Source organism: Camelus bactrianus, chromosome 11, assembly GCF_048773025.1.
Source record: "Camelus bactrianus isolate YW-2024 breed Bactrian camel chromosome 11, ASM4877302v1, whole genome shotgun sequence".
Taxonomy (NCBI): domain Eukaryota; kingdom Metazoa; phylum Chordata; class Mammalia; order Artiodactyla; family Camelidae; genus Camelus; species Camelus bactrianus.
Window position 1 is genome coordinate 79880610 of NC_133549.1, and position 26947 is coordinate 79907556.

Genomic DNA, 26947 nt, shown 5'->3' on the forward strand with positions numbered 1-26947 from the left:
ATGCCTGTGGGGGAACACAGCGAGGAGGCACGAGAGTGGGCTCCGTGGTCAGACAGCCCAGGCTTTGAGGCCCGTCACTGCCAATTAAAAACCGAGGGGCGCCAGACAAGTTACTTAGTCGCTCTGAGCCTCCCTGTTCTTATCTAGTAATTGCAGAAAATGATAGCATTTTAGGACTTTGTATGTTGCTTCTTGCCTCCAGCAAATGGTATCATTTGTAAGTGCGAGCCCTTTTGGCTGCTCTGTGAATGCATTCTTATAATCCCGCATCTGAACCTTCTAGATCTGGGCCTTAGGAAATGTCAGTATTTAGATGAGAAATAGCAGGGCTTTCTAAAGGGAAGGAGAAGTGAGACGTGAAGGTACGCCACCACCTTTGCCCCAGGAGGATGGGAAGCAGCTACATTCCGTTTACGGTGCGTGCAGACAACTCGCGTGATAAAACCTCACTCTTAGAAGCTCAGTGCGTTTCCCGCCTGCGGGTCGCTCCCAATTCTGTTGTACAGCAGATGGGAACGGGGGCTTGCAGCAGGTTCTCCAGGTCGGGGACCTGAAGAAATTGCATGCACTGGTCGGCTGCGTAGTTGCGTGAACCCTGAGAGGTGAGACCCAGCTTCTGATTCCAGCCCTGTCACTTGCTGGTGTTGAGAGGGACCTGTCACTCAGTGGTCTGTCTCAGCCTTGAGTTTCTCATCTCTAAACTGGGAACGCTGATAATTGCCTGGTAGGATCCAGTGAGAAAGAGATGTGTTTGGTGTGTGGACACCCAGGCTGCGGGGCCCAGGGTGCGACACCCGGAGGGGTGGTTAGTGCAGGTGTCCTTGGTTGGAATCTAGACTCACAGTAAAGCTCCAGACAGCAGCAGAGATGGGGGAAGACAGGAACGACAGTTGAGCTTTCCCCTGGGGGAGGCATCCTCTACCATCTAGCTGTCAGGAGAGCTAGGCTGATCCCAGAGCTGGTAAGTTGCGCTAGTGATGCCAAGCCGAGCAGACCACCCCCTGCACCCCACCTGCTCACACTGCCTGGAAACCCTTCTTCCCGCACGCCTTGGTTTCACTGTGTGTTCCGTCTTCCAGCTCTGGATGAACGCTGCAGACAACTTGGAGCTCTCCCTCTTTTCCCATCTTGTGGAAATACTTCAGTCGCCAAGGTAGGCTGGGCTTTGTCAGCCTAAGGATTGGAACCAAAGGCTTCATGCTGAGGACAGGGGTTGAGAGGGCAGGACCGCTGGTGGCTCAGCAGCCACGCCTTCCCCTACTCCCAGAGCACTGGGTCCCCTGACCACGGCATATCTGTCTTAATCTGCTCAGGCTGCTGGGACAAAAATTCCATAGACTGGGTGGTTTACAAATCACAGAAACTTACTTCTCATAGTTCCGGAGGTGGAAGTCTAAGATGAAGGCTCTGGCAGGTTCAGTGTCTGGTGGGGACCTGCTTCCTGGTTCATAGTTGGCTGTCTTCTCACTACAACCTCACATGGCAGAAGGGGTGGGGGGCACTCTGTGGTGTCCTTTATAAGGACACTAATCCCATTCGTGAGGGCTCCACCCTCATGACCTAAGCATCTCTTGAAGGCCCCACCTCCAAATACCGTCACATTGAACATCACTTTTTGAATTAGGGCTCTTTTGATAGCAAGTGGCAGAAAGACAACTGAAACCAACTTAAGGAAGGAAGAAAGGGAGGGGAAAAGGAAGGAAAAAGGAGGGGAGAAAGGAAGGTGGAGAGAGAGGGCACTTCTTGGCTCACACAACTGAGTGAGGCAGGTCTTCACATGTTGTCTAGGTGGTGCTCACACTCCTTTATCTGAGATCTGCCCCTGATTTCGTCTCCACTTGCTCCCCTGCTCTTAGAGCTCTCAGAGCACGTCCTCTGCTCAACGCAGTCAGAAGAGAGGGCTTCTTTTTCACGCAATACTCCTAGCAATAGGATGGAGTACCATGGGGCCATCTTGGGTCAGGTGGCCAGGCCAGGAGCATGACTTGCCCTCTGGAGTGGGTGCAGGGCGGTTAGAAAGAGGTAGTTCCCAAAGAAAACCAGGGGCTGTGACCAGAAGGAAGGCAAGGAAGCCAGCCTATCAACCCACCTCCTTCCTTGCACGCTGGGCTGTTCACACCCACCTCCACCTGCCTCCTCACCAGTCAGCCATTCTAGAAATCATTAATACCTTGGTGCTGCAACCATATTTTCATTTAGCCACTCATAATTGACCAACTATTATAAACCCACTCCGTTTCACACTAGTTCTTAGTGCTGGGAGTTCAGAGAAGGATAAGACACAGTCCTGTGGAGGAGGAACACAGAAAAGTGGGCTGCTCAGGGATAAGAAAGAGCACAAGATGGTGGGGATTTACAGGTGATGCACGCACATTTTTCCCACTGAGCCTGTGAATGCAAGTCATACACAGAACTGGGCTGGTTCTGCCTCCATTGTATATCAGGGATGTGGAGCTGGGCAGAATTGAACACACCACTCCTGAAAAGACTGTTCAAGCAGGAGCCACTCACCCAGATTCACTCTCCTCCACCTTTATTTTCTTCCCGACTTTTCCACTTTCTTTCCGTACCTGTTATTTTCTAGGAGACGGACACTCACCCTGGGGGCTGTTTTCTTGGTGGGGGGTAGGATTTACTGGAAAGTGGATGTGCGATTATCCTAAGGAGGGGGTGTGGAGGCTTGAATTCTGTCTCTCTCCCCTCTGACTCCGGCGGCGTGTTCATCCACTTTGCGGTTTGGGGTGGGCAGGAAGAGCGCAAGCCCAGACAGGCTCGCCGAGGGCGCGCTCCCGGCTGTTGGGAAGTGCTCCGTGGTCACACTCCAGTCTGCTCTCTTTGTTCTGTGTTTTCCGAGACCCGGCATTAGTTTTCCCCGAGGCTTGGAATTTAAAAGTCAATAACCGGGGCTTGTCTTTGAAGGCAGTTTCTGGGGGTGGAAGGGCACAGGGGCTCATCCCCGAGCGATGCTGGCACTGGGCAGACACTTCTTTGATGGGTGTCTGACTGCATTTTGATGAGCTAACAAGAGAGCGGTGGAGTCAGAGGGCCACGGAGCAAGCCCAGTCTTTGAAACCTTTTTAGCAGAAACACAGCGAATTTGGTTCATTCCAGTAAAAGCTTTTACTGCCTCTCTCCCGGGCTCACCAGGGACGGACCCCGGAATGCTGAAGTTGCTCACCAGACACGGCTTATTCCCAAGCTCGTCTTCCACTTCAATGAGCCGGGCCTCACCCCCTCCAAGATGCCCACCATCATTGCCATCCTAGGCCATCAGCTGCGGGGCCACTTCAGCCTCCAGGACTTGCTCAGGTACTGCGCCAGCTCCCCGGGCAGGAAGGGCAGACCCTTCGGGCAGTTTAATGAAGGAATGTAACCCCCAGCTCTCTCCTGACTACACTCAACACAGTAGCAGGTTCTCTTTCTTTGGAACATTCTAGGAGTTTCTCTGCTCAGGGCCAAGAGTTGAAGAAAGGGGTGGGTCCACTGGACTCCCCAGCAGGGCTATGTGTCCACTGCTCCCTGGTGCTCGGACACACCTACTGTGCCAAGAACACAAGAAATTCCGCGAGCATGGCCATCCTCACCAGCCAGTGACCCAGCATGCCCACCTCTTGCAGATTTCCCAAAGAACGGTCTCCGCTGGCATGACGTGTCACCTTTTCTGTCTGCATCACTGTTCTGTTGAGCTGGCAGAGCCAGAGTTAGCTGCTCTGATGAATCCTGACAGACTTTACAAGGCTCTGGAAATACCACATTGATCACAGAATAACATGGTTCCCCTCAAACCCTCCCCTGAAGCCGCCTTGGGGTGGGTCTGTGCAGAAAGCCTTCACGTGTGTTCAGCAGACACAGCCTGGGCCCTGTTGAGGGCATCCTTCTCTCTCTGCCTTCAGGATCGGGCTGTTTGTTGTGTACACCCTCAAGCCTTCTTCATCAGTGAGCGAGAGGCCGATCTGCGTGGACGGAGCCCCAGACCCCTCCGTGCCCGGTGAGGAGACCTTTCCCAGCTGCCAGTCTGAAGGCAGCAGGACGACCTCCACAACAGCCCTGAGAGGCACAGGCGCTGGGACCATTTTGCATGAAAGGAGGAGGGAGAGCTATATGATTAGGGTTTCAAATAGAATCAAACCGTATGTTCTTCCCTCACAACCTGGAATGGGCCCCAAGGCCTCCAGGATGACACCCGGTTCCTTGTAGACCAGCAGGTGGGAGCCTTCATGCCCCAGCCCCCACCTCCCTTCCCAGGTGGCTCTCCCCTGCCCTGCTCCCTTGAGGAGCCCCAGTTTCAACACTCTGAAGCACTTCCACGTCCTAACATATGATGGTCTGCCATCTGTCCATGCTGTTCCCTGAGCAGCCCCCCCCCCCACCACACTCACTAGCCAGTCTCAGCCCCACAAGCCGAGTTAAGAGTCCTCCTCTGTGCTTCTAGAGCCCCTGTGCTTACCCTCATGCGGAGGTCTGTGGTTTGTTCCTTTGAGTCTCTCTCCCCAACCAGACACAGGACAGCAGCTACATCATGTTCTGCGTTCCCTCTGCTAGGGCAGGTGTGAAGGGGACAGTTAACTACTGATTGCGTTGTCCTCGGCCCTTCGGGTCTGCGCTGTCCAAGATGGGAGCCTCTAGCCACATACGGCCATTTAAATTTTAATTTTAATTAATTGAAATTAACTACAATTAAAGGTTAAATTCCTCAGACACACTAGCCGTGTCCCAAGTGCCTGATAACCATGTGAGGCCAGTGGTTACTGCCTTTACTGGACAGGGCAGATAGAGAACATTCTTATCACTGAAGATTCTCTTGGATCATCTTACTCAATCTAGATAAAATATCTTTTATCCTTAGATCAAGCCTGAAAAGTAGGAATTACTCTTCCCATTTTGCGGATCTGAAAACCGAGGCTCAGAGAGATTAGGAACTTAATGAGAGATAGGGCTGGAATCCAAATAGAGGGGAGTCTGACTCCACTTCTCCAAGCTCCCTCATCAGTCATATCTCTACAGCATGGTGGGCGTGCCCTGAATTGGTGATAAAATAATTGGCCAACCAAGGGAATGAATGAATGGATAATGGGCTAACAGTGTACTATTTAGTCAGTCCTCCTTCTCATAGGGACTCTACTGTGAAACTTTTATCTAACTAAACATCTTCTATTAAGACAGTATTTACATGTCCTTCTGGGTTAGAATAAACTTCAGACGTAAAGTTTCTTCTTCCAATGGATCTGCATACCTCTTGCTACAATTCAAACTGCAGTGCAAACATAGACATGTCAGAGGCCTAGCCTAGAAACAAATTGAGAGCAGGAACCCAGATCACGCACCATAATCATCACCACTCTGCCCCCAGTGCCTCCCATAATGCCCAGCACATAGTAGGTGCTCGGGGAATGTTGCAGCCTGTGATAATTTAAGACATTCTTCTACTCGAAGAGAAATTTGACCTTACCATTTTCAGGATTTTTTTTTTCATGGGGAAAAGGAGAGCATCAAAAACATCTCCAGTTAAAGGGACTTTAGGAACATTGCCTGAAATTCTTTTTAATCATTGCATGGAAATCTAGAATTGAACGCCAAAATTTCGAGTCCCAGCCATGCCCCAATTCCTGGGAGAATGAAGCATTTGGTGGATACGATTGCCTACTGCAGCAAATATTATGTCTCTTTACATCCGTTTTATCTCAAATCTGAATTTTCTTTCTTTCTTTCTTTCTTTTTTTTTTTTTGTAGCTGGAAGCCAAACATCTGGAAAGACAATCTGGCTCAGAAACCAGTTGCTGGAGATGCTGCTCAGTGTAATCTCTTCTTCCCAACTTCATCTGTCCTCTGAGTGAGTAGCTCCAGAAAGAGTGATTTGGCATGAGGCTGCCTCATACAGGGTGCGGTATGAAAGCCTTTTCTTAATGAAAAGTTTAGCATCTCTGAGTTGGTTTTCTGCAGTGTGTTTTCTGCACTAGGCAGAAAGAAAATTATATTCTCTCCACCCAATAAAGCAGACCTTGCCCTAAGATATTCTGATGCAAATGTTAAACGGGCATGAGTAACTGGAAACAGATTTGGTATAATTACAATAAACTCTTTCCGTCACCATTGCTACAGTGTAATTGTTATTGTTTTGGCAGTTGTGATAATTACTGATTTTGATGTCCTGTACTTGGCAGGCGATAGAATGGAGAAATTGTTAGCCCGAATAACATCTATCAAGGAAAAGACTTGCCAAACTCTTCTGCTGTTTACTGTTAGTTACTTCCCCAAGTTGGAAAAAGGAGTTGTCTGCCTTCAATTAACTTTCAAAACAATGTGTAATCATAAAGTTCCATTAACTCTCTCAGAGTGCCTGCCTGCTTTATCTCAGCTCTGGAGTCATGAATTCAACAACTCTTTGTTGAGTACCTACTGTGTGCCAGACACTGTTCCTCTCTCAGAGCAAGTGGGTCCTTACTCTCACTGAGTTGACATTTCAGTGTGTACGTGTGTTTGGGGCAGGGAGGAATTGGGGTGGGGAGTTACCCCTCAGTAAAACAGCCTTGCAGATACTTTTACTTATAAAGTCTTTATATTTCTAGAATCAAGGCATCGTAGAACTGGAAGATGCCTTGGGGATGAGGAAGGAAGGCATCTTCCTTTTTGACTTTTTGAAAAGAAATGTAGTATACTGTTTAGGCACCTGGGGTCTGACAACTAGACTTCCAGGGTTCAAATCCCAGCTCTGCCCTCAGGGATCTTGGGGGGATTACCTAAGCCCCCATGCCTCTCTTCTACTTATCTATATGAGGATAAAAATGGTATCTGCCATAGATGGAAATTAACATGTGGATAGCCCTGAGCATGGTGCCTGGGGTGCTCTCAATATTCCATAAGCTAACTGCTGATTATCACCATCACCACCACTGCTACCATCATCATCATCACCGTCACCATCACCACCACCATCATCATCATAATGAAGGAAAATGGCCAGAGCGTATCAAGAACTCTGCCAAAGTCATCCAATTAATAAGCGGGGGCATGGCTAGAAAGGAGGGCAGTTTCTTGACTCCTAGTTCCAGTGGCCACACCCTCACTATGCTGAGTCTGGCAGCTGGTGCTGAGAACAATGCCCAACAAAGGTGAATCCTTCCCTGACTCTCAGGAGGCTGAGTCCTTTGCTGAACCATTGCCCCTGAGGATGGGCTGCACAGCTCCCTTCCCTCGTTTCTCTCCAGCAAGTCTGTATTCTTTAGACTCATCATTTTAAAACTCATTTTTGAAAGTGACAGTTAAACATGTATTTTTTTTTGTCTAAACCAATAAAGATGCATACATACTGGACTGTTCCATTTAGATTAGTTTTGACCAGTTATTTAAAAAGGGAGTTAAGTAATCGTTGTGTGTTTTATATGGCTACATTGATGTAATTAGATGGGTGGTTAGTCAGACGCTGTGTAAGTATGAATGTTAGTGAGTAGGGCTGTCAAAAGCCTGCATATTTTTACATCTATTGATACAGAGTTTCCAATTGCTTTGAAGAGTTTTGGCCCACTTACACTCCAGCCATTAACAGACAAATTCCATGTATTTCACAGCAACCTTGCCAGCATTTTATTTTACCAGTCTTTTAAAATGGAGTGTGTACTTTGCTAAGGGATATCTGGATGTTAACCTGAACTTGACTTTTCTAGGTGACTAGTGAGGCTGGACATTATTCCCGTGTTTCCGACATGTCACTTGCTTGTGGACTGAGAGATAATTGATAGCATTTTATTGACCCCTCTCCCCCATGCAGAACAAAGGAAGAGATGTTTCTGAACCTGGGGCCCGACTGGTTCCTGCTGTTCGTGCAGGCCCACCTGCACCCCAGCTCGGTGGTGCTGGGGCTGAAGCTGCTGCTGCACTTTTTGTCAAGCCCCTCCCTCCGCGCGCGATTTAAAGACGGCCTGCCTGCCGGGTGCTGGGTGGAGCGCAGCTCCGAGGGCGTGGACATCATGATGGGTGAGCGTGTGGCCGTCTCTGGGAGGCGGGTACCAGCTGTGGTCGGTGAGTGAGGCCTGCTTGGGGCCGGCTCAGCCCCGTGCAGTAGGATCACCTTGACCCTGACCCCCCGATCGGCCCCAGTCCCCTCTGACTTCCTTTTCAGGATCTCCCCGTGGCCTCACTGCTCTTCAGATGCTGGGGTTTCTTCCCATTCCTCAGAGTCTCCTTGGCTCTTCCCTCCTCCTGAGGTGCCTCCCCAGCCCTTGACAGCAGCACATCTCTCCTGATGTGAGGTCTTCCTTAAGGCCCCCTCCTCCAGGAGAGGAGGGCCCCGTCTGGGTTAGGACACCTCTGTTATACTCTCTTTTCTTTATAGTTCTTACCACAATTCACAAGCATAGATTTATTTGGGTATTTAATTCCTTCATGTCTGTCCCTCCTGTCGCATTGTAAGTAGCTGATGAAGGCCCGGGGTTCTGTATATTTTGTCAAAATGCTATGTTCTTATTGTCTAATACAAAGAGGTCTGGTCACCTCTAAGGAGGTAGGCACTAAATTAGCGTCTGTTTTTGAATGAATGAATGAATGAATGAATGGGCATGTCAGGAGCAGGGAAAGGAACTCCTGTTGAGCACTTTCTTGTGCTCCTGTGTGTATGACGTGTATTTCCATCAGGCGCTTCTATGGGATGGGCGGGTGGCAGGGAGTCCTCGACTGGAAGCGAGGGCAATTGTTCTCAGTGGCTGTTGGGCACCTCCCGCATCAACAGAGAGCCTGCAGAGCCACCCTCCCGTGCCCGACCAGAGCCCCTGCCTGCTTCCTGGCTTCCGAGTCTTGAGCGACTCTCTGGCCCACCACGTTCACATCCCGGAAGTCTACCTCGTCGTGTCCACCTTCTTCCTACAGACGCCTCTTACGGAGCTGGTGGACAGGCCCAAAGTAAGTTCTCGGGTCGCCCTGGGATGGGGCGACACTCTTGGTTTTCTGGTTCCACGTGACCAAGGCGGTTCCCTAAGACTCCCCTCCCTCTTCCCCTCTCTGTGTCTTCCAACTTCAGTCCTGACCCACTTCCTGCCCTGGCAGCCCCACTCCCCTGACTAGCTCTGCAGATACCCTTGGCTTCCTCAGCCTCAGCCTCCCATCGTCCCTCCCAGCGGGGCTCCGTTTTGATCGATCAATCCCAGTTGTGAGTCTCTCTCTCCTTCTGGGCACAGCTGGAGAGATCACATGACTGTGGCGGCAATGTGGAGAGGCGAATGGCTGCCACCACTGAGGTAGGGCCTCAGCTTATGCCTCCGAAGAAACATGTCCCTTTGCCTCAGTCACGCCCCTGCTAGTCCCCTGCACTCCAGTGTGAGCCCTGAGTCTTCTGGCTCCCAGGCACCCTTTGCTCAGATGACTTACCTCATGATGGGAGTGGAGGCCCCCATGAAGGGGGCATTACCTCAGGAACCCCCCCACGACATGTACATGCCATGACCCTCTTGATCACCTTCTCTCCACTGTTGCTTGCAAAGGGCAGCTTTTCTGGGCTAGTCTGGTGTCCTTCGCTTCCTTTCCTCAGTGACCGCCCTTCTCTATTATCCCTTCTTTTGTGTTTTCAGCATCTTCTTTTTTACTGACTCTTTCCTCAGAGACTATAGGCATGGTAAATTATGTCCCACCTACAACCAGAAGCTGTCCCCTTGACTCACACTCTTGACCAGCTGCTGTCCTGTTTGTCACACTTCTGTCCTTCCTTGGCCACATTTCTCCAAAGAGGAGTCTACACTCACGATACACACCTTCTCACCAGCCTCTCACTCACTAACTCACTGACTTGCACCAAATCCAAGGCTTCATTGGCTCCCATTCCTGTGGATCAGGTTCAGACTCCCCGGCCAGCATCAAGGCCCTTCCTGTTTGGGTGTCTGACTTGTCTCCCAGCCTAACTTCCTCTCTCGCTGGCCTTTTTGTTCTGTGGTCCTCCTGAGTCACCTCCCCAATAAGACCTGCAGCCTTGTGCCTGCCTGCCCTGTCAGCCCTTTCTCCCACCATCACCTGCTTGGAGAGGTGTCTTCCCTCCATTCTCAGCTCAGATGCCACCTCCTGCTTAGACCCCTAGACAGCAAGAAGCATTCCTTTTATGCCTTATGTGACACCAGCATGTTTACATTTTACATTTGCCTCTCTCCTGAGATACTGAGCCCTTCAAGAACAGACCTCAACTCTTACTCATCTTCCAGGGCACCTGACAAATAGACTCAGAAATTGCTTCTTGGTCTTGATTGAGTTGAGTTGAACTTCACTGAGTCGACATGGATGGAGGGTCATGGCTTTGCAAATAGAAGGCTAGAAAATTCACCTCTTGCACATCCTTATATTTGACCTAGTTCAGTCGACCTATGCCAATAGTATTACAGATCACACTTCAAAATAAAGTTCTTAATATGCTGTCCCGAATTCATAGAAACCCTGTATTTTTATTTTTCTAAGAACGTATTGCAGGAAACAAACATTTGCTGAATGTCAGGACCCATGATAGATGTTTTTACATGTTTTATATCGTTTGATATTTACAACAACCCCATGGGGTAGATAATGTAATTCTCATTTCAGAGAAGGAAACTGAACTGCCAAGAGGCTGAAAAGGTTGCATAAGCACAGCTTTTAAAGAGGCAAAGTCAGGTCACCCAGCTAATCAACCCTGTGCTCTGTCTGCTGTGCTCTGCACTTGCCCCAAAGCCTTGGCATTTGTTGTATGTTTTCTGCCATCACACTCACAAGAATTCATTAAAGTTGATTGGGACCTTGAGTATTTGTGATGTCAGACCAAGAAGAACTAAGAGAACTGAACTTGACGCCAGTTGCTGGTGAGCACCCTCTCTGAGGTGTCGCTTTCCCCGGTGCGCCATCAGGGGGCTGAAATTCCCCGAACAGGCCAGCTGCCTGGGCTGCTGCCGTGTGGTTGGTTGGTTTTTCCTTTCCCACCGGGGCCCCCTGGGAAACACGATGTGCTGGCTGGAGAGCTGGTCCTCTTGGCACATAGCCACAGGTCTCTTTACAGTCCTGGCCCCCTCTTTCAGGACAGCCTGGACGCCATGCTGCAATGGCTCTTGCATAAGCACCACAAGGAAGAGGTCCTCCGGGCCGGGCTGTGCATGGAAGGTGCCCTGCTGCTCCTGGAGATGCTGAAAGCCACCATGAGCCAGGTGAGACCCGCTCCCCACGTGCTGAGAGGAGGCTCTGATGGGAAGACGGTCTCGGGAAGTCAACCTTGACCTTTCCCGGCAGCTTCCAGTAATGCTGATAATTAGAGGTGTTATTCAGAAGTCTTGATGGAAGAGGCAGGTTGGGTTCCTAGTAATAATTTAGGTGCACAATGGGAAACCGTGTCTATTTGTGCCCACTGGAGTTTACGTGCTTTTGCCAGAAACATCTACTTCCCATTTGTTTAAATGCTTGACTTTCTTCACTGGGAGATTTCATGTCTTCAGTCAAAGGGAACATTTGGGAGCAAGCCCTTTAAGTCAGGAGCTTCAGGGGCCCTATAGAGGGGAAAGGGGGTCTCTCCTCTCAAGGAGCTCACCTCTGCCAGGACAGTGGGCCTCTCAATTGGGTGACCCATGAGGTGGAGACCTGTCTTGGAGAAGACAGATGCCCACCAGCTACAGACGTGACATGGAGAGCCTTTGATTCAGGCCTTCAAGGCCCACCCTGAGGGTGGGTAGAGAGGTTTCAGATGTGGAGGCAAATGCGAGGGAGTGAAGGGCATGTGGTCTGTGAACAGGAGTAACCGTAAGCCAGGTCACAAGAACTTGCATGAGAGGCTGAAGAATTCTGACTTCATTCTGCAGACTCTAAGGGAAGCTGGAGGTTTCGTATGTGTGGGGAAACCCTAATTGCATGATTACCTAACATTTAAACAAGAAAAAAAAAAAGTAGACAGTAAAAATCACCCAAAACACACCCATCCAGAGATCCACTGTGAACTTTAGTGGCGTATCCTTCCAGACACCTGTCTAAGATTTTACCATATCCTTGGAGGATCAGACTGCAGATTCCTTCTGCCTTTTTTTTTTTTTAAATCTCAACATGTTGTTGGGATTCATTATTTGTAGATAGAAATTTGTGTTGTATCTCAGAATGTTCGTTGTTACAAAAAGTTCATTATGAACTTTCTTGAGTAGATGTCTCTATTCTCCAGTTTGATGTCCCCCTTCATATAAATTCTGGGATGTGGGATCGCCAGGCAAAGTGTACTTCTTGCATTTTATTTCTCAGGAAGGTTGCATCAGACATTATATATACACGTTTCCCCTTCTCACTTACATTTCACCGTCTCGTAGAGATGTGCTTGGCCCAGTCCTCCCAGCCTCGATGACAAGGCCAAACTGATGGTGATTTCATAGTTGACTTCTTTTGCATTTATTGTTACTGACGTCAATAGCATTTTCACATGCGTGTTAACCATCTCTATTTATTTTACTCTGAATTGCCTGTTTCATCTTTTGCCAACTTTGCCGTGCGTGTGTTGAGTAGGAAAAGGAAAAAAAAAACCAGATCAAGCTCTTTGCTCTTTTTAAAAACAGTAATGTACTTATTTTTTATTAAATACTCTTTGAGCATATAATTAGATGGTCATATGCTTTTTCCTTTTAACCAGTTCCCTATAATGAATTATATTAATAGATTTCCTTGCATTCTTGCAAAGATCTCACCTTGCCATTTTGTTATTGTTCTTTTAGCATACTTCCTTAGTCTCCATGTAAATATTTTATTTCTGATTTTCACTCATATTTGTAAGTGATATTAGCTTGTAGTGTTCTCTTTTTTATATGCTGTCAGGCTTTGGTATCACTATTATGCTAGCTTTATTGAAAAAAGGGCTTTTTTCTTTTTATTCAAGAAGATGCTAAATTCATTATTCTTGTATTGTTTAAATTGCTCCTATGAAAATTCTGGGGCCTGAATTTTTCCATTATTGCCCTGCTTAGGCTTTTAAATGTCTCCTTGACCTAGTTTAGGTAATTGGTATTTTTAGAACTTCTTCCTACTTGTTCAGTTTGCCCAAATGGTCTCTTTTAATTCATTTAATTTTCTGTGTCATTATTTCCTTCTTATCCTTAATTTGTAAATGCGTGCTCTCTCTTTACCTCACCTGTCCTTACTTAAGGAGCTGAGGACTTGTGGATTTATTTAAAGAACCAACTTTCGATATATGTTATCATTCTCCTGTTTTTGCGGGGGAGTTGTTTTAAGATTTTGATATTTGACGTCATCTTCACTTTTTGTTGGTTTCTAGGGTTTCTGTGATTGAAGTTTTAAAGACCTTCTTGACTCATAGTTTTCAGTGTCTCTGTGGTGGGACTTTTTTAATTTAAATTGCTGTTACCCCTTCCAGTTCAGTTTTGTCCTAGCAGAACATATGTTTATGCTTTCCTACTTTGGGAAACTTATTCATGGTTCCATTGTAGCCCTAATGTGCAATTAATCTGGGGACGCCTGAAAAAAAGGCATATTTTCCATTTGCAGCATAAGGAGTTTGTTACCTTTCTAATCAATTAATGTTATTTAGAAAGAGCAAACCAAAGGAATAACACAAAAGCATTTAAAATAAAGAAAATACACAGTATGCAGAGAGAAGTAAAAAAATCAGGCCAAACATTTACATTTTAATAACAAACATAAAATGGGTAACTCGTGTACTACAGATGTGACCCTTAAACTGGGTCAGAAAACAGGACCCAACCTACTGGGATCTAACAAACATGTAACAAAAGCAAAGTCACTGGAAGATTATTTTGGTTCATTGAAGCTATTTGCCATGAAGGCATCATTTACCAAATATGATAGAAAAGCATCAAAACACAAAAGGCAAAATCCAGAAAGATAAGAGAGAAAGGTCGGGGATGTAATTGTAGTGAATAATGCTAACATATCTTTCTCAGTTTATTATATTTTATTTTTTGCTTGGAACCTTACTTTGCTGTTACTTCCCTGCCTCGTAGTAACCACAGATTCATTTGCCTGTTCTTGAACTTGATATCAAGTAGAATCAGACAGCATGTACTCCTTTGCGTTTGGCGTCTTTCACTCATCTTTAGGTTTGTGGGATTCACTTGGAAATTCATTCTTTTTTTATTGTTCAGTAGTATTTTATTGTGATAATGGATCACTGTTTATCCATCCTGGGTTATGAATAAAGCTGTTACATGTATCTCTTGGTGGACATACATAATCCTTTCTGTTGGAAATATACCCAGGAGTGAAATTGTGGGTCACCAGCTGTACACGTGACTTGTTTTAGCAGATACTGTGGAATAGTTCTCCAAAGTGAAGTGCCAGTTTACACTCACCAGCTCTTAGTCTGCGAAGGTTCTAGTCATTCCAAGGCCTTGTCAGTGTTTAGCATTATTGATCTTGTAGATGTTAGCCATTTTATTGCGTGCAGCTATCCTTTGGAAAAGACAGAATTATCTCCCTCGTGCAAATGTAGACACTGAAGCCGTGGAGGTTAACCCACTCAGGCAGGGTCACAGAGCGAGGGCACGGTGGAGGCACGTGTGCCCAATGTTAGCATTTCATCCCAGGGCACTGCCTTGCCTAAGGGCCTTCAGGGGGTGCCTGTTGTTCAGTGCATCAAATTCAAATCCTTCTTCCAAAAGTCCAAGTCCTCTGTATCTGACTTTGTCTCCCAACTTCCTCTATTTTTGCCCTGTGCTCCTCACTGTGAAAATAAGCCTGAAGCACTAAAAAGTCTCATTTAATTCTCATGACCTTATGAAATAGGTCACAGTACAATCTTTGTCTTGCAGAGTTGGGACTGGATGTGTAAGGGGATTAAGAAAGTGATACAAAGCTGTACTGTTAGTAAGCGGCAGACTAACTCCAGGAAAAGGTCTCTGAACTCCGACCTCTGGTACTTCCTCTAAATCTAATATTGTGCTGTAAGAACTCAGTGGAGATGGCAGATGCAGGTAACTCCAGGAGCAGTTTCCCTCTGCCTGCCTGCTCAGCTGAAACCAAACCCACAGGATCTTGGGAAAGAGGTCTTAAACCTCTCTTTAGTTGTCCCCTTTCTTTTTTCAATCAGAATTGAGTTTTCTAGAATGAGGCTCAGTTCTAGGCATTTGGTATTTACTTGGTTATCGGGACATCCTAACTCATGTACATGGGGCTAGGACTCAAGGCTGGTGGGGAAATGAGGAAGCTGTGAGTGGGTGGGACTGGGGCTGAGTAACTGGCCAACGGAAGACCCGACGTCTGCCTGGAACACCCACAAGAGTAGGCTGAGGGTCACTCAGTCTGGTTGTTGGCGTGGCTAGGTAGGGAGTGACCCTGATATTAAGCTTGGTCAATTTTCAAGTTCCAGGCTGGCTATCCAGAACAGAGAAGGACCTCAGGCAGCAGCTGGATACACTGGGGTTGGGATCAGTGACAGGACACAGCTGGTCAGGGGAGCTGGGCTCCAGCAGGGCACTAGGGTGCAGCCAGGATGGAGGCTGTGCCAGGTGGCCAAGACCAGGTTATTGTGTGGGGCAGACAGGTGCCCAGGTCCCCTCAGGGCACTGGATATCACCTCAGTGCCACACGATCCATTCCAGACCCCTGACTGGTGGGGAGGGGGCTCTTTGAGCCCTGGCAGCCTCGGACAGGATTTATCCATGTATCAGCCAGGGCAGGGGCTAGAGCTGGGGGTGTTAGCATGGAGCCAGTGAAGGCTGGGGTCAACCCTAATTGGCAAGTTTCTTGTACACAGAAGCCATGTCTTACCACATAGAAAGCATGGAGAAGACAGACTTAACAGCCAGGTTGCCTGGGTTCAGTTCCCGGCTCTGCCCCTTGCCTGCTGGGTGAACATTAACAAGCTACTCAGCCTCTCTGTACCTTTGTCTTCCCATCTGTAAAATAGAGATACATGTAAAACCTACCTCAGGGGGTTGTCGTGAGGTGAGAAGAGGAATCTGTGTGAAGCCCTTGAACCCTGCCCCAGGTGATGACCAGTATCCCTGCTAATCCACAGTTTTCAGTGTCTTACAATGAGGTGTCTTGTTGAGAGACTCAGAAAGGAGGTCTTTTGCCTAGATTTTAGGTCCTCCTGTGCAGCCCCCCAGTCACGCACCCACTCACCACCTCTCACCAAGTGTGCCCTCAGCCCTCGACAGGTTCTGGAGACGGCGCGTGGGAACGAACCTTCCCGGCCAGCGTGCTGCAGTTCCTCGGCCTCGTGCACAGCACCTACCCCCAGGATCCGGCCTGGCGTGCCCCAGAGTTCCTCCAGACCCTGGCCGCAGTCGCCTTCCCCCTGGGAGCCCCTAAGGTAGGACATGCCTCTTCCCCGCCCCATGAGAGCCAGGGTTGAGCGGCACTGTCCCTCAAGGGCGAAGGGCAAAATTCCTCCCTATCCCCACCCCTGCCCCACCACCTGCAAATTAAAATACACTTTAAGGCAACTTGGCTGAAACCTTAAGCAAAAAACTTGGGTGATTTTCCTTCTCTTGGCAAAGATGCAGCTTCAGGACATTTTCAGCTTGTGATTCAGTAACTTTTTGAGTTGTTAGGAATCTCAGTAATGAGAAATTTGATGGTAGATGGAGTCCAGTTTTATGTGGAATACCCACACGCTGATAACGCAAAACAACACAGTCGATCCCAGGAAGCTCATTGCCGGCGCCCCCTGCAGGGGAGGGGCGGAACTGCAACAGCGTCCTGTCTTCTCAGGACCCTTCCTGTTTGCGGCCATCGGAGGGTTTGCAGAGGCCCAGCTGGGAGGGCAAAGGGACCGACTGGGTCTTGAGGACGAGGTCTGACTGTGGGGGTAGAGAGATGAGAGTGAGGTGCTATGGGAAGAGAGGTGAGTGAGTTTGAGACCAAGAGCCAGTGCCAGCAGGTCCAGGGGACTCTGTGCTGAGAGCATCTGGGAGTTGAGAGGAGCAGGCGGGGACCGGTGAAGGGCAGGTGTAGGAGGAGGAGGGGCACAAGCCTGCCCATCACCCCATGCTGGTGGAGTAGGAGCTGAGACCCAGCCTGGTAGAGTGAGTTAGCCACACCTGGCTGCAAACCAGTAGCCAAAGGAACATACGAGGCACAGTTGGTAAGTAGAGGGTTTAGAAGTCATGCCAGGCACAGTGCACGCAGGTAGTGTTTACTCCATAATTGTTTGCTAATAGACGAAGTGAGTGAATGGACATGCTCTGTAAGCTAATCTTTTCTAGCAGTGCGTTCATGCTGACAGCCTCCATCTACTGAACACCTGCAATGGTCCTGACCTGGGGCTTCACACACCCTCACGGGCACCCGATGCAGGCGGTGTTAAAGTGGAAAGTGAGATTCGGGGAGGTGAAACTGACCAGTTTCCTCCTGGTTCAGTGGGGCTGTAAGACCCATCCTACAAAATGGTGAGGGGATGAAACACACCACAGCTTATGTGATTAGTGAGTGACAGAGCCAAGATTTAAACCTCACTCTCTCACCCCAAAGCCCATGTCCTTTCCATCAGTGCGTTTAAAATAAAATTAAATGGCCAAATAAAATTTAAGAGTAATTAGTTTTAATAAAATGACTGGAAGATTTGCAAAAAGAGGAAATGATTTGATGGGCTAATAGCAACTAAAGCAACATAGTAGAAAAGGAAGTAAAAAAGAATCAATAAAGAGCAAAGGAAGGCACTGCAGGCAGCACTGGAAGGGATGGGGGATGGGACCCCGCATACAGGTGCCCCGGGCCAGGCAGGGAGGAAGGACAGTCCTACAGGCTGGCCCTCACCACTCCCCCCACCCAGAGAGGGCCAGGGATTCGAAGTCGATAGCCTGACATTCTCAGCCCAGATCCCCACGTCAGCCCCTGCACCCACAGGCCAGACCCTCCATCTGCTGAGTCAGGATTCCAGCCGGCTGCGCACCGGCAGCCACAGAGCGCACTCTGACCCAGGGCTCTTCCTCCGTGTGCTCAGTAGTTCCTGCCCGAGGGAGGGCCTGGCCCAAAGTCACCTCCCAGCCTGTTGTGGGTGAGCCCGCCCCCAGTTCTAGAGCTCTTATCCCCAGGGCTCCTCTTCCCATTTCAGCTCCAGGTCCGCTCCAAAAGGCCTTTGTTTGCACAGAAAACATGACAGACCCTCTTCATGCAGAAGGCTGGTGACCAGAAGACTTTGATTTGCTGTGATTTTATGTGGCATCTTTCCAGTCAAGGCTGCATGGAGCTAATTAATGCAGTCACCACCGCCCTAGGTGCCGTTAAATTCATTTTATGGCTTAATTAAGAATGGCTGCATTAATTTTATGAATGAGTGAAGGGAGGTGCCGACAGATGAACGTGTGAAAAGTCCATGGGCTGGGAGTCAGGAGACCCTGGCCCTGTGTCCTTGGGCATGTCATTCAGCCTCCCAGCATCTCCGTGTCCTCCTGGACGTACCGGGCTGATGACCCCACCTCGTCTATCTCCCAGTATTTTAATAAATGTGAACTGAGACAGTGAAGGCCAAGGTGCTGCAGGGCTGGGACCCCAGGGCTGGCTGAAGCCCTATTTCTCTTTTCACCTGAGGGTCCTGTCTGTCAACGTCAGCAGAGCCTGGCAGGCTCCACAGGAAGGTGGGACGTGCTTTCCTGATGGTACACCGGGGCCAGGCATTGCCACGTGCACTGTTCCTTTGTTGCGTCTTTGTGAGAGCCTTTTCATCATTACTGCTTGACTGATGGGGACTGTGGCTCTGAGGAGGGTAACGCCTTGCCCAGGACACATCCTGGGCTTCCTCGCTGAGACTACAGGTCTCCCTTGCTCTGCGCCCAGCTTCCTTCCACCACTCCCACTGTCTCGGGTTCGGAGACCACAGCAGGATCTGGTGTGGTAAGGAACCCTGGGACCCCGGGAGAACTTCCTTCCTCCTCGGAGCCTCAGGTTCCTTACACGTCAGTGGGTTTGATGGTGATCCCACCATGCGCACCTCAGAGGTGGGCGTGAAAGCGCTTTGAGGCCGGGCAGGCTGCTCACGCTGGGGTTCTCTTGTCTTTGAGGGGGCTGTGACTGAGTCTGCCCAGAACGCCCCCAGTCCCGGGGCTGCGGCTGAAGGAGACAGCGCCGCCGAGGGTCTCCAGGCTCCTGCCGAGTCACATCCCTCGCGGAAGCAGCTGAGGGAGTTCATGCAGCTGCTCTTGAAGGAGCTGTTGCTCATGGCTCCCAACCCTAAGCAGTGGCTGCCACTGGAGGTGCTCCTGGAGGTGGGTTGGAAAGGGTGTTACTGAGCTGTGGGCTGTGGGAGAGGGGCTGGGAGGGCCTGGGCACCACGAGGGCGGGTATGCCCAGGGAGACCCGAGGGCTGACCCCTTGTGAGAGCTCACCCAGGCCAGCTGGCTGGTGGTCAGGAACACCTTCTGGGACTGCAGAGATTGGTGGGAGGGAACTGCAGGACCGGGTGGAGCAGGGAGCTCACCCAGCAGCAAGTGAATTTATGAACGAGGGCAGGTCTTAGCCAGGTCTACTGGAAGCAGAGCCTGAGGCAGGGATTTTGTGGAAGTGGTTTACTGGGGCAGGAAAGCAGAGAAGGGATGAGGAGGAGGAGGACGAGGGAGGAAATGGTCTCGGCAGTAGCCCGGTCCCATCCCAGAGTCAGCCCCACCTTGAGGTACCTGCCAGGTGGTCCCTGGCTGTGGACCCCCCACCCCTTGCCACCTTGCCCTGGGGAGGTGGATGAGGCAACTTGGTCAGCAGAGGGCCATGCCCCAGAGAAGAGGCAGTTGGGAGCTGTTGGCAGCCCACACTCCAGCTGCCACAGTATTAACATACTGCCCAATAGGGGCACCCGGTTGGCCCTGAGTGGACCTGATGGCCATGTGGCTGCAATCTTAGTCCAGGGTTTGCTTCCAGGCTTGTCCAGACAATGCCACCAGCCAACAGAAGCAAGACTTCCAGTCTGAGGTCCTGCTTTCCGCCATGGAAATATTCCACGTGGTGAGTGGAGGCCACACACCGATGCTCAGAGGTGAGCGGGGCTGCTTGCTCCTCACTGTTACTGACACAAATCAGCTGACAGCTGAGCAGGAAAGCCACGAGTCTGCTGGCCCCAGGGCCCTAGAGCAAGACCGGGCTGCAGGACGGTAGGCTGCTTTAGGAACCTTGGGGAGCTGCCCTCCACCTGTGGGTCAGTCCCTCCACGAGTCTGCAACAAGAGCGCACTGACCCTGCCCCGAGGCTCCCTCAATGGCCTACTTGTTACTTTCCATGTCACCCCTGCCATCGTTGGGCCAATTGGAGATGGGAAGTCCTGTCATCTGGGCCCAAATCAGTTCCCTCCAGCTTCAGAATTGTCCTCTTCCCATGAGAGGAGTCAAGGTGTCAGCTGAAATTTAACATCTTCCACTCACCTATGCCTGGGCACAGCATGTGCTTCTTTCTTTTTTTAATGTGATATGCTTTATTTAAAAAAAAAATTGCAGTGAAGTGTAGTTGATTTACAATGTTAGTTTTAGCTGTACAGCAAAGTGATTCAGTTATACATATACATATGTATATAGTCTCTTGTCAGATTCTTTTTCATTATAGGTTATTACAAGAAATTGAATATAGTTCCCTGTGCTGTACAGTAAGTAGGTCCTTGATGTAGCACGTATTTCTTAAACAAGCCTGGGTGAAGACACTGCCATTGCCCCTAAGAAGTTCCAATTGAAATTTCATTTGGAATATTTGGTTCCGGGGCAGCTGTACCTTCCAGACAAGAGTAAACAAAACTCTTTTCTGTAGTTTCTGAGCCACGGAATCCTCAGTGATGTGACTTGTCTTCTGGACTCCTCCCTGCCCCACAATGCGCGAACCCTGACTTTTGGTCTTTCTGAAGTGTCTGAGTGTGGTAGGGTAGAGGAGCAGGGAAAAGTGTGGGCTTGGGAGCCCAATTCTGACTGTGGCTCTGTCACTGGATGGCGGTGCTACTCCGGGCGAGTGCCTGACCCTGTGAGTGAGGACCCTTAGAGGGTCGTTAACAGAATTAGCTGAGACCATCGCATCCATAATATTGTGAGCACAGTGCCTGCTGTGAAGGTGAGCCCAGATGGATGATTGACATTACAGCTTTACCCTCTGCCCCATGTAACTGGGGGCTGTGGGTCACCACGACAGCCGTCCCATTACCCTGTGCCTTACATTCTCATCCTCTCTTCTTCCAAATGGCCACTGGAAGCAATGCCTCCTCCCCACTTGGTTTATATCCCTGAATAGATTGTTCAAGATCAGTTTGCTTTGAATAAATGTGTGTTCAGTGGGCACCTACCCCATTTTTGGAACGACAGGTCACATACAGACGGTTGTAGTGGGCCATACAGAGGTGAGTAAGTTGTGGCTGGCTACCAAGAGGGGCTTGGAAACTGTTGTGGAGAAAAGGCAGTTCAAACCTGATTTCTCAGCCTGGCTCTGTCACCTTCCTGCAACCCCCCAGGCAGCAGAGAGCCTCCGCCGAATGCAGAAGCTGCCACTGCTCCTTCACTCGCCAACATCTCCCACTTCACCCAGAAGCTGGTGGAGAAGCTGTACAGCGGGATGTTCTCAGCAGACCCCAGACACATCCTTCTCTTCATCACGGAGCACATCATGGTGGTAAGACCCCAGGTTGGCCATGGTGGTGAGGCTTCTGCTGACCCACCAGATGTCTGTGTGACGCACTGCTGGCTGCTGTCCACTTGGTCCAGATTGACCTGCCACCTTCCTGGAAATAGAATCTGAGATGGGTGGGAGGCAGGAGGTGGACCTTTACGGCCCAGCTAACACCTGTGCTGTTGCCCGCCCTGCAGGGGTCTCACCTTTGGCTGCCTGAGATCCGTCTCAGTGATCGGGAGCCGCAGCCCCTGCACGGTCACCTGAGCTCTGTCCCCTGCTAGACCTTAACACCCCCCCTGCCCTTTGGGGTTTTATTGTGAATGTTGGTTTAATCTTAGCTATTGTTATTCCTCACCAACAAAGGGCCAAAAAGATCTTTATCTCTGAAAGGCCTATTTCATTTTCTTCTTTAGTATCCACCTCTATTTGCCATATGTGGACTTTCCTGAAATTAAGGCAAGAGTCTGTTTTCACCTGGTCCTGTTTTTCTTACATGTGCTTTCCATCTCTCTCTCTCCCTAGAAAGATGGAGATACATACCCACACATGCAAATACATGCCTGTAGATATACCCTGAGATGTAAATATGTGTGCACGTGTGTGCACCTGTGTACACGTTCTTTATTGTACATGTGCGCGCACACACAGAATCATACAATCTCAGAATTCTAGAGTTGAACCCTTTTTTTTTGGTCCCTGCCTCCCAGTTCATGCTGGAAATCTTTCCCGACAAGTGGCCATTCACTCTTTCCTCGAACCCTCTTTGTGTGAGGAAGTCTCTGTGGTACGAGGGGGTTCCAGTCAGCAGAACACCTGATTGCTGGAAAGCACCTTCTCTCACCAGGCTGAAATCTGCCTCCAGCAACTCCTGCCAGCAGCTCTCGGTGTGTTCTCTGCAGCAGAATCCAGGACAGTCCCTCTCCTTCCTCTTTAGGCATCAGAGACAGTGACGTCAGTGTCCCCAGCACCCTTGCATCTGTGGAGTCTCCTGCAGACACCAGAACTGGGCCTCGGCTCAATTTGTAGAGTGATAGGCAGACTGGAGAATTTGCAGTTCTGGGCAACGTGAAAAGAATGTATTCAGAGGCTTCTTCAAGAATAAATCTGAGCAGGGAGAAATATCCCTTGTCAGCTCTGAGGGGATTGAAGCCAGATTCTTGGGAGGCTGAGTTGAGAATGAGAGTGGCCACTCAGTTCCTGTCTGAGTGCGTTTGGCCGCTGTTACAAAATACCGTAGAGTAAGCGACTTAGCAGCAAACATTTATTTCTCAAGTTCTAGAGGCTGGGAGTCCAGCAGATCTGGTATCCACTGAGGGCTCTCTTTCTGGGCTAAGAGATGGTCATCTAGTTGTATCCTCCATGATGCAGAGAGAGGAAGCTAGCTCTCACTTGTCTCCTCCTGTAAGGGCACTAATCCTGTTGTTGAGGGCTCCATCCTCTTGACCTGATCACCTCCCAGAGACCTCATCTCCAAATACCATCACACTGGGGTTTCAACAAATGAATTTTAGAGGGACTCAAATATTCAGTCCGTAGCAGCTCCCCAGTGGTGAGAGCAAATACTCGGAGCTGATACCGAAGAGTGGGTGCCTGTGGGGCTGATGTGTCCTCGGAGGGGGTGCCAGGCTCCTCTGCCCACATCTACCATTCTTGTCTCCTACTTACTGTCTGTGCCTCTCACAGCTCTTAACCTCACCCTGAAAATGTGACCCACCTGAGGAGCAGGAGAGGATGATGATCAAAACAAGAACCCCAGATTCCAGCAGATATAAATAAAACTCAACTTCAGTGGTATAAACACTTGTTACCTATGAAGTTCAAAGAGAGCAATCTATACCTAACAAATGACCTCTCTAATAGACTGAAGAATTTGTATTTTTTTGTTCTATGGATTCTTTTTCAGTGAAGCCAAACAGATGGATGAGTTCAGTGTTAAGGCTACAAATCAGGACCTTCTGCCTTCCCCCTCTAAATCTCTCATGTACTAAAATTCATTGGACTCGCATCAAAGTCCACGTTTTGCTTGTTTTGTTTGTTTTATGAGGGGAAGACAATTTATTTCCATTTGGAGGATGTACTGGGGATTGAACCCACGACCTTGTGCATGCTCAGCGTGTGCTCTACCACTAGAGCTATGCCCACCCCCATCACATCTCCTTTAGATGATATGGTGGTTAAGAGCATGGCTCAAGTGTCCTGTGTGGCTTTGATTCTCACTGACCACCTAACCTTGCAGACCCTCAGCCTTCTTATCCATAAAGTGGGATAATCTTAGAGTCTACTTCATGATGTTGTTATGATGTTTAAATGAGGTAATATATGTAAATATATGCAAATATATGCAAAGCACTCAGCATGATAACTGGACTATTGTAACAGTCTATACCTGATAATACTATTAATAGTAATCTATACCATTAGTAGTTAATAACATATTTTTAAATAATTAGACACTATTAATAGCATGTTGTTATATACTGAGTGTCAACTATGCTACCTGTATTTTAGAAATCTCTGGTTCCCATATCTATTTTCTGTAATATGGTTGCAGTAAACTTTTAATTTTTTTACACCAATTTTTGGTAAATCCAAATGTTTGAATTCCCTTTATTGATTATTCACTTAAATAGAAGCTCCAAGGTAGAGGAAATGGTCCTATTTGATTTTAAAATCATGTCACTTTTTGAAATACAGAAAAAAAAATCTGAGATTGTATCATTTGCAGTTAACTGGGTCGGTATCTAAGCTTCAGTGTTCACAAGTCTACGTGTGTGTGTTTGTTTTATGGCACAGGTCATCGAGAACGCCTCTTCTCAGAGGGACACTATCATCAATGCTTTATACAGCAGTTTGAATAAAGTCATTCTTTATTGCCTCTCCAAGCCCCAGCAGTCCCTCTCCGAATGCCTCAGCCTTCTCAACATCCTGGGCTTTCTACAGGAACACTGGGACATTGTCTTTGCCACCTATAATTCCAATGCCAGCTTCTTCCTGTGCCTCATGCATTGTCTTCTGCTGCTCAGTGCGAGAAGGTGAGAGCTGCCCACCAGTGGTCGATGCAGGAGAGAAAGCCTTAGAGGGACGCTTGATTAAAGTTGACCAGTTATAAATGATACAATCCTTTTGTTGATCTGGTTGTCCAAATTATACACAGTGTCTGATAAAATGGTTAAGTTACATCCTCAAACCTGGCCACGTTACTGAGTAGCTAGAATGATCATGAAATAATAATTTACCCTATTTCCATAATTCTCAGGTTGTAAGATAACTTCATCGATTCAATTTGGGGGCAGAAAATGCCAGCATTAAATAATGCACATTGATTTTATGACATGGCCAGATTTCAGAAATACTAATATTTAATAAATGCCCTCTTAGAGTGGGGAAAATATATAATAAATTATATCACGCAAGCCAGGGATAATTTTGCTTGCAGAAAGAAAAAAACACACATGCACACAATTTGTGACATTAAATGACATCCATGAGTACCCTTGTGTAAGAAATACTAATCAGAAATTAAGTTAAGCTTGTTGAGATCCTTTTTTTGAAGTCCAAATTTCAAAGACGTGTGAGTTTTTTTGTGAATTTTTTTCTCTGCCTCTGTGTGGCAGTATATACATACCACCGGGTGCCGTGGCATCACACTGCGTGAGAGTATTAGCTCTTATTAACAGCACCGTGTTGAGCATAGAGGAAGGACTGTGGGATATTACACTTGGCTCTTATCCTTGGTCTCAGTTTTATTTACCCCAGCACAAACTGTGTCTGATGACTTGACAAAAAAAATTCCCCAAATCCTGTTGAGCCGACTCTTGAACGTTACAAAACCCAAGAGCTGGCAGGTCTTAAACTCTCTGAGAAGCACTGGAGAATGCTCCTAGCCCAGAGGAGGTCTTTGCCTTTTTATGTGTTTGAAATAAAAGAATCCAGTTTCAGTGTACGGACTGAATTGGGGAAGTTCTTCTTTCTTTTCTGCATTTCAAGAATTAGACCCTCTCCATACTGGAAGCACAGGTAAGAGGAACAGAACGCCAACTGATTTGTGTGATGAAATTCTGCCCTCTGCAAATCCCTGTATGTAGCAAAATGGACTCCAAAATCTAAAGGGATTTTATTCTAGGAATTTCAAAAATGGACATTCTCATATGCTGCTGTTTCTTCATTTCCTTGTTTATCACTTTTGGTTCAGTCCACAGACACGTACTGAGTATCTAGTCTGCTTTGTTGGGTGAGGGACCCAGAGAAGAGGGCAGGTGGACATGAACATGACCAGGAGCTGGGAAGCGTATGGTCTGTGGGGAACCTACTGTGTAAACCGCTGTGCCCCACTCAGAACCAGCTGTATGATGTGCAGGGTTCCAGCAGAATACAAATGTGGGGCCCTTGTTCAAAAACTCCCGAGAATTTCAGGATGGTGACTGCAGAGCCCGAGCACGGGGTCCTTCTGAGTGCTGACCGTGTACAACCGCACAAGTCGCAGGCCTGTGAAGCTGGCCCTGGCCCCATTTCACATGGGTGAGATCAGTGCCAAACGAAGGCAGAGTTCATTGTTTTGGGAGTCTGCAAAAAGAAATGACCAATTTTCATGATGGAGAAACCAGGAGAGTGTTGAGGGGGGCCTGTTCAGAACATGGTTTGGATAGGAATGAAAATAAGATGTTTTTCTTATTTTCCAGAATCCTTCTGTATAATATCTGTCATGGAAGTTGTCCTTAGACAACTAACCATTAGACAAGTTTCTTTCATATTGATGGGTACTGAGTGGGCAGGATGATCACTTGTAATACGTAACGATGAAATGATCCCAAAGGAACTGGAGTTTACAGTGAACAATCTCTTGTCTGCTAGTTATCCAGAAGGATTTGGATTGGAACCCAAGCCCAGAATGACTCCTTATCACCAAGTCTTTCTTTCTCCAAATGAAGAAGTGAGAGAAAAAACAGGGGAAGACTTCCCAAGTTTGAGCGATGGTACATTTTACTTGTTGGTTTTTTTGGGGGGGAGTAGATGGATAGTGGCAACTGCTAGGGTTGCATTCTTCCGTTTATCCTTCCTAAGATAAGGAAGCCTATACTACCAAGGAGATTCTTAAAGGCCAGAGGAGGCCCTAGGAAATCCCAGAACAGTGTAGTAATACTGCAAGTTAACCTGATAGAGATAGAAAATTGGGGTGATCTTTGTGTATTAGAACGGATGGGTGGGTGGATGAAGGGAAAGCTCTGTGGGACTTGGTTAGACTAAGAACTTAGCTGAAATCCCAGAGGACCTCACTGTCAGTTGATTTCACTTCTCAGGTGGTCTCTTGCATTTTGCTTTGGACCACTAGCTGTGCAGACTGGCATGCCATCTCCCTCAGCCCAAGGCCATCACCTAGCTCCCACTCAGCCTTCCTCTCTAGACAATGGGGATGGAGTAAAGAAACCCATTACCT

The 26947-nt window shown here is 48.3% G+C and overlaps 1 protein-coding gene across 5 annotated transcripts in view; it reads left to right on the plus strand.

The window, feature by feature from the left end:
- The window catches only part of WDFY4 (WDFY family member 4), a 267639-nt gene that overhangs the window by 113678 nt on the left and 127014 nt on the right, over window positions 1-26947 (plus strand). For all 5 annotated transcript variants that reach the window (XM_010963488.3, XM_045523018.2, XM_045523019.2 and 2 more), the window contains exons 25-37: window positions 1080-1153; window positions 3148-3309; window positions 3894-3988; window positions 5731-5830; window positions 7766-7971; window positions 8723-8892; window positions 11019-11144; window positions 16091-16255; window positions 18945-19148; window positions 19795-19909; window positions 21356-21513; window positions 24307-24545; window positions 26365-26486. In XM_010963488.3, the coding sequence (XP_010961790.2) occupies window positions 1080-1153; window positions 3148-3309; window positions 3894-3988; window positions 5731-5830; window positions 7766-7971; window positions 8723-8892; window positions 11019-11144; window positions 16091-16255; window positions 18945-19148; window positions 19795-19909; window positions 21356-21513; window positions 24307-24545; window positions 26365-26486 (1936 nt within the window). The remainder of the gene's footprint in view (window positions 1-1079; window positions 1154-3147; window positions 3310-3893; window positions 3989-5730; window positions 5831-7765; window positions 7972-8722; window positions 8893-11018; window positions 11145-16090; window positions 16256-18944; window positions 19149-19794; window positions 19910-21355; window positions 21514-24306; window positions 24546-26364; window positions 26487-26947) is intronic.